The sequence below is a fragment of the Geotrypetes seraphini genome, chromosome 2 (genome assembly GCF_902459505.1).
Source record: "Geotrypetes seraphini chromosome 2, aGeoSer1.1, whole genome shotgun sequence".
Lineage (NCBI taxonomy): Eukaryota > Metazoa > Chordata > Amphibia > Gymnophiona > Dermophiidae > Geotrypetes > Geotrypetes seraphini.
In genome coordinates this window covers 315,804,344-315,816,762 of record NC_047085.1, presented here as the reverse complement: position 1 = coordinate 315,816,762, position 12,419 = coordinate 315,804,344, and the positions used below count along the sequence as shown (strand labels likewise).

At 38.1% G+C, this 12,419-nt stretch overlaps 1 protein-coding gene across 3 annotated transcripts in view; it reads left to right on the top strand.

Moving 5' to 3' along the window:
- POMGNT2 (protein O-linked mannose N-acetylglucosaminyltransferase 2 (beta 1,4-)) overlaps positions 1-11,993 on the top strand; it is a 56,590-nt gene extending 44,597 nt beyond the window's left edge. For all 3 annotated transcript variants that reach the window (XM_033930075.1, XM_033930072.1, XM_033930073.1), the window contains exon 2: positions 8,152-11,993. In XM_033930075.1, the coding sequence (XP_033785966.1) occupies positions 8,244-9,980 (1,737 nt within the window). In that variant the 5' untranslated portion in view covers positions 8,152-8,243 and the 3' untranslated portion in view covers positions 9,981-11,993. The remainder of the gene's footprint in view (positions 1-8,151) is intronic.
- Positions 11,994-12,419: the final 426 nt, after the last annotated feature.

The window sequence follows — 12,419 nt, the reverse complement described above, 5'->3', positions numbered from 1 at the left end:
TTGAACTTCATTGATTTACCTGTTATCAGCTCCCTCTCCTAGTGTTCTTGCTACTTGTGCTTTCTATTTTAAATAACGTAGTTCTATCAATTCCCTCTTGTTCCAGTTTGTCCGTTTGTTTTTGTCAAGTCTATGTATGACAAATCACAACTTGTAGTTTGTATTTTTAAATATATGTACTTTTTAACTTGTTATACCGCCTCGAAATCTGACTTGGGCGGTATAACAAAATTTTAATAAACTTGAAACTTTGCTAGCCCCTCCGATGTCCAAAAGGTCTTGTTATAGATGTTTGAGACTTGGACGATTTTTTGGATGAGATAGTATAAAGATAGACGTACTAGTGGTCTGGATGATCAAACTGCTGGACATAGAAGTAGATGATTTTTGGAAAAAAACAAAACATTTTGGATGTATTTTTTGAGAATGTACTTTGGATGCTGCCGACTTTGGGCGAATAGCGCCCTAGGCCCAAAATTGACTTAGACATTTGTTTTGATTATGCCCCTCCACGGGTATATAGTTGAGATAGTTGAGCAGGAATACACACTCCCAAATAAGTAAAAGAATGATCTACCCAGACCAGGCAATATGAACCTCTGGAAGTATGGGAAGAGCCTTAGACTTACTTAGATTTAGGGAAAAACCCAAGGAAGTTCCATATCTATCTGGGATAATAGAGAAGTGAGGGGCTTATGGGGATTGATAAGCGTTACTAGGAGGTCATCAACATATGCCAATACTTTTAACAGATGTGTGTGACACTGAGATTTCCTGAATTTCATATGAATATTTATTTCAAAATTTTATAGTCCGCTACATCCACAGTTCTGAGCGGGTTACATAAAAAAACATAGGGGGGTCTTTTACTAAGGTGCGCGAGCCGATGTAGCGTACGCTAAATGCTAATAGGTTCATAGAATATAATGGGTGCGTTAGAATTTAGCGCATGGTAAATTGGCTAGTGCACCTTAGTAAAAGACCCCCATAATAACTAATGCCAAACAAACATTCAACATACAATTAAAACATACTAAAATGTACACTTTTTCTTGTATTTGCTATATATACAGAAAGTTAAAAAAATAAAAATAAAAAAGCAGGCCTGCCTGCCAAAAAGTCAAGAAAAAAATTAATTCATTTATATTCCCTCTCAAATAACATAGATTTTATGTGTTTTCTAAATTGCATCACATCTGAAGACTGTTTAATTTCAGTTGGTAGCAAATTCCACAGAACCGCTCCTTGTATTGATAGCATAGATCAGGGCTGCCCAAGTCCAGTCCTCGAGATCTACTGACAGGCCAGGTTTTCAGGATATCCTCAATGAACATGCATGAGAGAGATTTGCATATCAAAAAGAAGGCAATGCAGGCAAATCTCTCTCATGCATATTCATTGTGGATATCCTGAAAACCTGGCCTGCCAATAGATCTCGAGGACCGGACTTGGGCAGCCCTGGCATAGATTGACGAATTCTTGTTGATCTTACCATATTCAGTGACAGAATTTCAAGCACAAAGTTCTCTCTAGTTGATAAAAGCAAAAACAGTGAATTCAAGACGACAGGACCTTTATCATTCAGTACTTTGAAAATCAAGCACAAACTTTTGAATTCAATACGCAGAACAACAGGGAGCCAGTGTAAATGTATAAAATTGGTGTTATATGTTCATATCTGGGAACTCGAATTATAATTCGTGCTACATTTTGTGCAAGCTCTAAAATATCTAACACATACTTAGGCCAAGATGGAAAATATTTGAGGACACGAAGTAGTGGCTCTAAGGTCAGCAAAAACAACAAAGGAGACAATGGTCACCCTTGCCTTGTGCCTCTCTGGATTGGAAAAGGGAGTGTCTGGATCCCATTGATTAGGATATATGCCTTAGGGCAGGTGTCCCCAAAGTCCCTCCTTGAGGGCCAAGTCCAGTCGGGTTTTCAGGATTTCCCCAATGAATATGCATTGAAAGCACTGCTTGCACATAAATCTCATGCATATTCATTGGGGAAATCCTGAAAACCCGACTGGATTCGGCCCTTAAGGAGGGACTTTGGGGACCCCTGCCTTAGGGAAATCATATAAGGCCTGTAGCGCATAGAGATACCAACTCTGAAAACCTATATGAGAAAAAATTGCAAACATTAAACTTCCACAAGACCTTATCAAAAGCCTTTTCAGCGTCCAGGCTAACTGCAAGTGAGGGCAATCTATGTACTTGATAGTATGCTATGGCCAAAAGCAATTTCCAAATATTTAATGCCAATTGACGTCCGTGAACAAATCCCAACTGTTCTTTATCTATCAAGACAGGTAACACTACGGCCAGCCTGGATGCCAAAACAGTGAACAACAGTTTAAGGTCTACATTTATTAAGGAAATAGATCAATAAGAAGTCATTAAATACAGAGTTAAATTAGGCTTAGGTATTGAGGTGATCAAAGCCATGTTCTCGTGCATGGGGATGGAACCTTCCTGAATCACAGTAGAGTAATAAGCAAGCAAAGGCCTAACCTAAAGAGTTCTGCAAGAGTTTATAAAACTCGACTGAGAATCCATCAGGGCCAGGGGTTGATCCTAGTTTTAGGGTCTTAATGGCTTTTTGAAGTTCGCTGTGACTGTAAGCCTGCCTGATGTATATATGCTATCATTTCTTCCACTGTCGCTTGAGCTCCAGTGGAATATAATGTAGTAAAATATTCTTCAAAGAGTTGTGCTATTTGTTCATAGTTGTCCCTGAGGTTCCGCACAGCTGCAATATGTTGGGATCCCTCCCTTGTTTTAACAAGTTGAGCAAGCATCTTCCCAGGTATATTGCCATATTTATGGAATTTGCCCCTTTGATATAAGAGCATGCAAGAAGTGCGCTCATGTATTAGTATATGAAACGCTATTTGCATTGTATGCAATATTTCTTTATTACTAGTTGAGGGGCATTTGATAAATTTCTGTTTAGCCCACTGGGGCTATCTTTCCTTTTTTTTTTTTTTGAGTTCAATAGTTTTTTATTGAGTAATTTTAGAAAATACAGGAAGCAGTTCAAATACATGAAGTCAAAATAAAGCTTTCTGTATAAAGAGCATATAAATCTATATTTAACTATAGAGGAACATAATAGTGAGAAAGGTTCCTACTATTAGAACTGCATGTGAAGAGAATATAAGAAGAAAGTGAGGGAGAACAACAGAAAAAAGGGAGAAAGATGAAAGAAAAATAAAGAAAAGGAAATTAAAGAAAAGGAAGACAGGAGTGTCTACGAAGCAGAACGTACATAGGTATCTAGGAATGACCAAGGTGATTTGTTAAACTTCAAGTTCGTGAGGGTTCTGGATGTAATTTTTTTTCTCATATGCATATGATTCTAATCTATGGTACATACACAGAGAGTTCCACCAAAAAGTATAGTCTAATAACGAAGATGATTTCCAGTTTTTCAGAATGTGCATGAGAGCAGTCACAAACATGGTATCAATGAGTTTAGGAGGACAATTTGATTGTGCAAAGCAGGGATGTTGAGAGCGAAGGATTACAATGTCCATAGAGATCTCTTCCGAGCAGTTAGTAATAGATTGTATGGTGCTCCAAATGCGAGTCCAAAAGGATCGGACCTGTGTACAGTGAAAAAGCATGTGGTCGAGAGTTCCTACATCTTTTAAACAGTTCCATCAAACAGAGTCTTGTTTTAAATTGGCTTTCCAAATGCGAAATGGAGTCCATACTGCATGCCACATAATAAAGAACATTGATTGTGAGACTCTAGAAGATAAAAGTGGGCGATTTGTTGAAGACCAGAAAAGTTCCCAATCAATGTCAGAAAGCGGAATAGTGAGTATAGTTTCCCAGTGTTTCATAGATTGGGGAGTAAAAGTGAAGGAATGATCTCTTAAAATACTGTAGAAAAGAGATATCGCCTTGCCTTTAAGTAGAGACAGTATAGACCAATGACGAATAGTATGAGTGGAAGTCATGAAGTCAAAACGTATATGCATAGAAGACAGTGTTTCAGTGAGTGAGAGCCATTGTGAATAAACAGAAGGAGGCAGCGAATATGTAGAGCAAATACTATCAAAAGGAACAGACAGATTTGGAGTAGACAATTGATGGGCAAACCATAGACCCGCCCGCTGCCATCTTTTCCATGAAAGGGATTTGCCATGGTTTTGAATTTTAAAGTTATTCCAAAGGGACATGAGTGGACTATCATAAACTGAGATCTCAGCCAATTTATCTAGAAGATGAAGAGCATGTTGCGTTGAACTCAGCAAAGAGTACCTTCTCAAGTGTCTGGGTATTGACACTGTTAGTAGGCAGGAGGTGAGTAAAGGCATGCATAAAAAGCTCTCCATTTCAAACCAGGCAGGAGGATCTTGGAATAGGGAGTCAGTGAGCCAGTAAGCACCATATTTAGCTAGTGAAGCAATATAATAATGATAAAAATCCGGAAAATTAAGACCACCATTAATCTTAGAGGCTTTCAGCTTGGCGAGAGCAATTCGAGGTTTTTTTCTTGTTCCAAATGAATTCAGATAGCTTCCTATTTAGCCATTGAAAAAATGACTTCCGGCATAGAAGAGGAAGCATAGAGAGAATGTAATTGATTTGAGGGGCCAAAGTCATTTTGACGGCTGTTATTCTACCCCACCAGGATAGAAAAAGTGGAGACCATCGAGATGTAGTATTTAGTACTATATTTTTGACTTTGGATATATTAAGATCTTGAGCATATACCGGATCTTTATGGGGCTATCTTTCCAATCCAAGGATGCTCGCTGCTAAGCATTTATTTCTAGCACTCACATATGTCTCAATGTTATACAGCCTTGGCAATAGGCCAAAACAATTTTGATTGATGGACATGTTGGGAATTGTTCAGTAAAAAAATTGTCCACTTGGCCTGAAGCTTTGCTATGAAATGAGAATCATTATGAAGATAAGATGGAAACTTCCACCCCTGTTTATTGTGGTAGAAGGTAGGCAGATCAATATCTACTCAAACCATGCAATGATCATATATCTCTCCCAGACCCATGGTCGCCAAGGAAATAGATGAAAAAAATTGCTGATGAAAAAATATAATCTAATCATGAATATGTACCGTGAGCCCTGGCGAGATGTGTATAGTCTCACTCCCGGGGTTGAAACAATCTCCACGCATCTACTAGGCTTAAGGCTGAGATGAAGACAGACAAATCATTAGACTGGCCCTCCCCCACAGATGATGTACCAGTGGACCTATCCAATGTGGGATTCATTACCAAATTCATGTCCCCAACAATCATCAAGTTTCTATGTTAATAGAGGAGACAAATTGTTAACAAACGTTTATAAAAGTTTTTATCTCTGTATGCATATACCATCGGTGATATCAGCTCCCTCCCTGTAGATAAAGTTGAATCTACCCACAGGATCTGTTTTTAGGGGGATCGCTTGACATTGTAATGATTTATGTACTAGTACTGCTACTCCCCCACATCTGCCACCTGATGAGGAGTAATAGACATTGCTCACCCAAGATCTTTTTTAATTTTAATATCACAGACGTAATCCCACCCACATTCCATGATACTATACAAGTTAATGGAAAATAACCAATGGAGACATATGGAAATGCACTCAGAGCAATGTGAGGAGAGGGCGCCCAGCCTTCATCCTCCCCTTTTCATCAACAGAACCCATGGGATTTTACAAAATCTGGTAGCAGAAAATAGCACAGTTGAAATAATAACAAAATCCTCCAAATGATGACCGACACTATGGGGCTGGTCTACGTCACAGAGACAGTCCTACCCACCACAGGAATGGACCTTGGTACCACAAAAGACCAGGTAACACAGAAGAGAAGAGATGTGGAACCAGTTCCTGGACTTCCAAGAGTTAAAATCACAAAGTTTATTGGTATATAAAACAAGTAAAATATATCACAAAAATATATCACAAAAAAATCACCTTTATAGGACCCCCAGGGACCCCTGAAGAAGACTTTTTGTCGAAACACGGACCGTGTTGGGTCCTTTATCCCTAGCGGACTAAGTCCTTTAAGGATCTTATGTGGATGATTTATTTTTATGTGGATGGAATTATTTTATGTGGATGATTTCAGTGTACGTTTGGAACTTTGACACTTTCAAATAAAGTCCATTTAGGAACATCATCACTCCAGAGTTTTTTTATTTTTTCTGTGAGTTTAGACTCCAGTGCGGTAAGAGTTGGTGTCGCCGCGGAGGAAGAATCTTGGAAAGCCAACACCCGGCCCTCCAATTCTCCAGTTCTTTGAGTCATATCTACTAAAAACTTTAGGTGCTCAAGTTGTCCTGAAAGTTTTTTGAGCTGGGGCTCCAACGCATGAGACATTGCATTTATTAGTTGAGCTAACTGGCCTTCAGTAAACTCCAGGGCCAATGAAAGTGGTGAGTCTATCATTTTATCTGCTGCATCTAAGTTGGGTTCTTTCACTTTTTTAGCTGTTTTCCCAGATATCTCTCCACCCATTTTATAGAGAAATCTGTCCATATTATGTAGGCCACTTGATAAGTCCTAAAAAAGTGTCCTCTAAAATATCTGGTGATTTGAAGATCTTTATTGTTCAAACATCAATAAAACACATTCATTGACTCGACGTGTACATGTTTCGGCCATCAAGGCCTGCCTCGGGAGTCTTAAAAATACGAAAGATGATGTAAGAAGTATGCTGGTACTCAAGAAGATATACGACCAAAAGTCAATCAAAGAAGAATGTCAGGAACACATCTTCACTCCTCACAGTATCACGTGATCTCTTAATGTGGCTGTTTATAACAGGACCACAGAATTTTGGATTTTCTTTGTACCACTGAGCAAGTAATCCAGTCATTAGGTCACTGCCTAGTTTATCAGTGCTGTAACTTTGTCTGTCTTGATCAATGAGGCCTCCCAAATTCAACCCATATGTAATGAGATCCCTATCAGTTGGTAGTTCAGCTACAGGCTGTTAGTTCTCTGCCTGATCCCACAAAATGATATAAATGAGTCCAAACTTGCAGTCTTGTTTTCCTTTTGGACATTTTCAATATCGCTATGACGACGCTATGTTGAAAACCTGTGAATGAGAAAATGAAACTAATATGTTTGTGTCAATATGGGTAAATAAGTAAGATAAATTGATAATTAAGGCACAAAAGGCATTAATATGCAATGCTAAAACATAAAAACTATTATCAGAGCAAGTAAACATATTTCAGTAATTTGTATATTTTTGCATAATTTATTAGAAATCCCAGCTAGGTAAATAGCATGTTACACAAAATTTAAAGCTAGGTGCTGATTTCCATGTGAACTTGTACCATTTTATCTCGTGCTTTTTAAAGTTAGGGCATCTCCAAATTTTACACACCCTGCTGTTGGAATATTGATGTGATGTATAGAACTTTCAACCATTAATGTTCTCCTTGGCGACAAAAGAAAATTCTCGCTGCTCTCAGTTCAGCATCTTTCATAAGCACAAATGCATGGTAATGTGCGACACCTTATATGGTAACAATTTGAGAAGCTGCTTTCATGTTCCAAAATATTATTCTAAAACAAGACTGTGTGCCAACATACACCTACACACCAGAACAATTTATGCCAAGCAGTGAATAGAGTGGCTTTAATTCATTTGGCAAAGTAATATGGTTTTGTGACTGTTCTCTCTTGATGTGTGTTCCTTTTCTTTCTTGATGCTTCTATAGTTTCATCTTTTGTTATGTTAATGTTATGTTAAAGTTTGACCTATTACAACTCCAGATACACATAGAAACAAATGAGCTACCCAACAGAGGGGTTGGAAAGAATTTTGTAAACCATGCTGAACATGCTTTCCCCATTTGTTAATTGTTCCCTTCACATGGTATGCATATTACGGTCTTTGCCTCTCTGTACCAAGGATATGCATAAAACTTAGCCTTTCTAGGCGGAGGGGGGGGGCCTGAATTTGGGATATCCATATAAGCAATCAATGCAGAAAACCATGGTGTTAAACAGATGCAAATGACTAATATTGAATAACTTGAAAGCACGCTTTTATTTTTTGGACAAAGAATGAAAGTTAAAAATATTAACGACTTGAGTGCACAGAAATGACATGTGGGAATTAGAAATTTTAATTAAATCCTTCTCTTTTGTTCCTTTTTAGGTTTGTGCTTTCACCATGTCAAGCAAGATTTATGATGCTCGTCTATTTTTCTATGTTCCCAACTTGTCGTCTTGCTAAAATATAGCTACAGAATGAACATAGCCGTGGTGTTCAATGCCTTGCTCGTTTCTGTCCTTGCAGCAGTGCTTTGGAAATACATCAGATTGCGGGAATATGTCTATGTGATTGAAGAAGAACTTGTTCTCACTCGTCAGTCCCAAGAGCTGTCCCAAGTCCAGATTGATTACCATGCAGCACTCCAAGCACTAGTGGAGGAAGGCACCAAGATGGTGTGCACAGGCAGGATGCATACTGATCGCGTTTGCCGATTCGAGTCACTCTGTTACTCTACTGAAGCAGAGGAGTTTGTCTTTTTCCACAGCAATTCCTCAATTATGCTGCCCAGTTTGGGTTCAAGACGATTTCAGCCTGCCCTGCTGGATCTCTCTTCAGTGGAGGATCACAACACCCAGTACTTTAATTTTGTAGAACTACCTGTTGCTGCATTAAAATTCATGCCCAAACCAGTGTTTGTGCCAGATGTTGCACTAATTATGAATCGATTTAACCCTGACAATCTGATGCATGTTTTTCATGATGACCTCATACCCATTTTTTTCACCATGCAGCAGTTCCCAGACTTGGATTTAGAGTCGCGACTATTCTTCATGGAAGGTTGGAATGAAGGTTTGCATTTTGACCTTTACAAGGCCTTAACCAACAAGCAACCACTCTTGAAAGAACAGCTTAAGACACTGGGGAGACTTCTTTGCTTTACCAAATCTTATGTAGGATTATCTAAAATCACAACTTGGTACCAGTATGGCTTTGTTCAGCCTCAGGGACCAAAAGCTAACATATTGGTTTCTGGAAATGAGATTAGACAGTTTACAAAATTCATGATAGAAAAATTAAATGTGACTTTGGAAGAAAACGCTGGTGAGGAGTACATTGTATTATTCACTCGAACGATCAACAGGCTCATTCTAAATGAGGCTGAATTAATTCTAGCACTTGCTCAGGAGTTTCAGATGAAAACTATAACGGTTTCACTTGAAGATCATTCATTTGTTGATATTATACGTCTCATCGGCAATGCATCAATGCTGGTCAGCATGCACGGTGCACAGCTAGTTATGTCTTTATTCCTCCCAAGAGGTGCCACAGTGGTGGAGCTATTTCCTTATGCTGTAAACCCTGAACATTATACTCCTTACAAAGCATTAGCCACTTTGCCAGGTATGGATCTTCAATATATTGCCTGGCAGAATACTGAGGAGGACAACACAGTCACATACCCTGACAGACAGTGGGACCAGGGAGGAATCGCTCACTTGGACAAAAAGGAGCAGGAACGTATAATGCAGAGCAAAGAAGTTCCACGTCATCTCTGTTGCCAGAATCCTGAGTGGCTTTTTCGAATATATCAGGACACAAAGGTAGACATCTCTTCACTGATTCTAATGATCAGGCAAACGGTAAAATCAAAACCTGGTACCAGAAAACAAAAGTGGATGAATGGCTTATACCCAGGGAAAGTAAAGGACGCTAAATGTCAGGCCTCTGTTCAGGGTACTAATGAGGCAAAGCTATCGGTGTCTTGGCAAATCCCTTGGAATCTTAAATATCTGAAAGTTAGAGATGTGAAATATGAAGTGTGGATACAGGAGCAAGGTGAAAATACTTACATGCCTTATATTTTGTCACATCAGAATCACACTTTTTCAGAAAATATTAAACCGTTTGCCACCTACCTGGTGTGGATTCGTTGTATCTTCAATAAAAATTTCCTTGGACCATTTGCAGAAGTACTAATGTGTAGTACGTAACCCCTGGGTGAAATTTGTTTTGCCTTCTCTCTCTTATGGGAACCCATAACTGAGGGTTAAACATCATCTTTAGGCCCTTAGAGAGCTGAGGAGGAATAAACAATTCCTGTGCCTGTGTTTTTAATACTGTTATATAATATAGCTGTGACTCGAAAACTAGGGTGTCTTTATCACGTATCAACAAATGAAGTAATGATTTCAGCACATGCTTTAGAGATCTCAGTTCAATTGCATAGCATATTACTGATTAATCCTTCAATACTTGTGTGGTGAAAGCCTAGTGTAGAGAGAGCCCAATATTATCATTTGTTAAGCCGATCACGAAAGTCATTACAGGCTTCTCATGAAGTGCAAACCAAGTTCTTAATAGCTATCTTCAAAATCATGGTCAATGTCATTGTATTATTGTAAACTTTTTTTTATTAAGTACAGTATAAACAACTGAGGCATGAGCTTTCAAGAATAAGTCTACTTTGACAGAATCACTTGATGAAAGTAGACATCTGGCTTCAAAAGCTCTTACCTCAATAAGGGGCCCTTTTATTATTACATTACATTACATTAGTGACTTTTATTCCATCATTACATTGCAGCTCAAGGCATTATCTGGACATTTCCAGAAGAGTTACAGAGTTGAAAGAGTTTATGCCAAGTTAAGTGCTAAAGGACTAAATTCTATATGCTCCTCCTTTTTTGCACTGTGTGTAAATTTTAAATATGGATTCCATGCCTAAAGTTATGTATATAAATTTAAATTAATTCTGCTAATAATTATTTATTAAGCCAATTATTAGTGATAATTGGTTCATTCAATCAAGTTGTGTGTGCAAAATGGGTGCACACCCAAATTTGCATGCCGTAAAATTCTGCGTTACCACACACTAAGCTTATTTCCTAGTGCATCTTACTAAAAGGGCCCCTAAATTGGGTGGTCTAGTCCAGTAGCCCCTAAATTGGTTAGTCTAGTCTAGTAGTCTGGAACATGCAGCCTCCGAAGTCTTCCTTATTGACCCTCAGTTGGCTGGAATGTTCCTCAAGACCTGAAAATTCATTAAGTTCAATCTTGCCTAGTTGGATAGTATATTAAATGTCTGAAAAAAGAATTTCAGTAGGCTGGGCGTGGATGAAGGTTGGCATAGGGCAGGTGTAGGACCTACTATGCCCGAGCCAAATGTACATTCTGCTGCAGGACAGGTCAAAGGTCAGGATTAATATTTAGATACATGTGTACTGCAGTGGTATGGCAAAGCTAGAGAAACCATGAAACACTTGTGTTCAGAGAATTGTGGCAACCACGCCAAAGTTTTACTATAACACAGAAGAGTGCATGATGAAAACAGAATTTTCAATCACGTATTTAGTTAATATAGGCTTAAATGTGTAAGCTAGAAATCTTTTGATGGTCTTCAGAGCTTTCTTATATTTGCATTTGTGTCCCTTTACATGAAAAATGTTGGTGATCACTGGTCTAGTCTATAAGGTGCCACCAGCTTTTGTCAATTTTACTGCTGCAGAATAACGGTCATCCCTCTGGAAATTTTCTCCAGTACAGCGATTGATCGAATCATCTTGTCAAATAGCACTGTAAAAATAATGATGTTATAATCAATGTAGCACGGTTGGACATATTTGAAAGTGTGAAAGGCCTGCTTTTCTGAAATTTTTTTTTGTAACTATTGTTTATTGTTGGACTTGAAATGCTGTTCCATAGATATTTTTTCAAAGCTGAAAAAATGAGGAACTCAAATGTAGAAAGTAGAATAGTAATGTATAAATTATATAGGTGATAATTTATTTTTTGTTTGCAGCTCATGCCTGTCACTTATTTTTCAATGAAGTCTCCAAAATATTTATGAAATTTATTAATAAAGTGCTTATATTTATTTTAGACCATGTAAAACTACTATTGGATATGAGAAAGTGAAAAATGCCAATGATATAAATGAAGAAATATGCAAACAGACATTCATAGTTTTTATTAATTTAAGAAATAAAAAAATTGATTGAATCCTGTTCTGTAGCCTTATGGTACAGTTCTACTTTGGCTGCTTTATTTCAGATTGGCAGCTGTGTTAATGTTGACGTGGTTTTGTAGATGTCAAGCAGATTTTTGAATGTTAAGAAAATGATAATACTGATAATGATAATACATAATAATGTGAATTTCTAAATCATCTGAATAGTGGCCACCTCAACATAAAATTCACCATGGAGACTGAGACCAATGGAAGCCTTCCCTTTCTGGGCGTAATCAGAAAGTGGACAGGTGGAAGCCTGGGGAATAAAGAATACAGAAAACCCATCCATACCAATTGTTATCTACATGTAGAGTCCCATCACCACCCAACCTCAAAAAGACAGGTCCTATGTACACTAGTGAACAAAGCACTAAGAATTTGTGACCCAGACAATCTTCAGAAAGAAAAGGACACTCTCCAG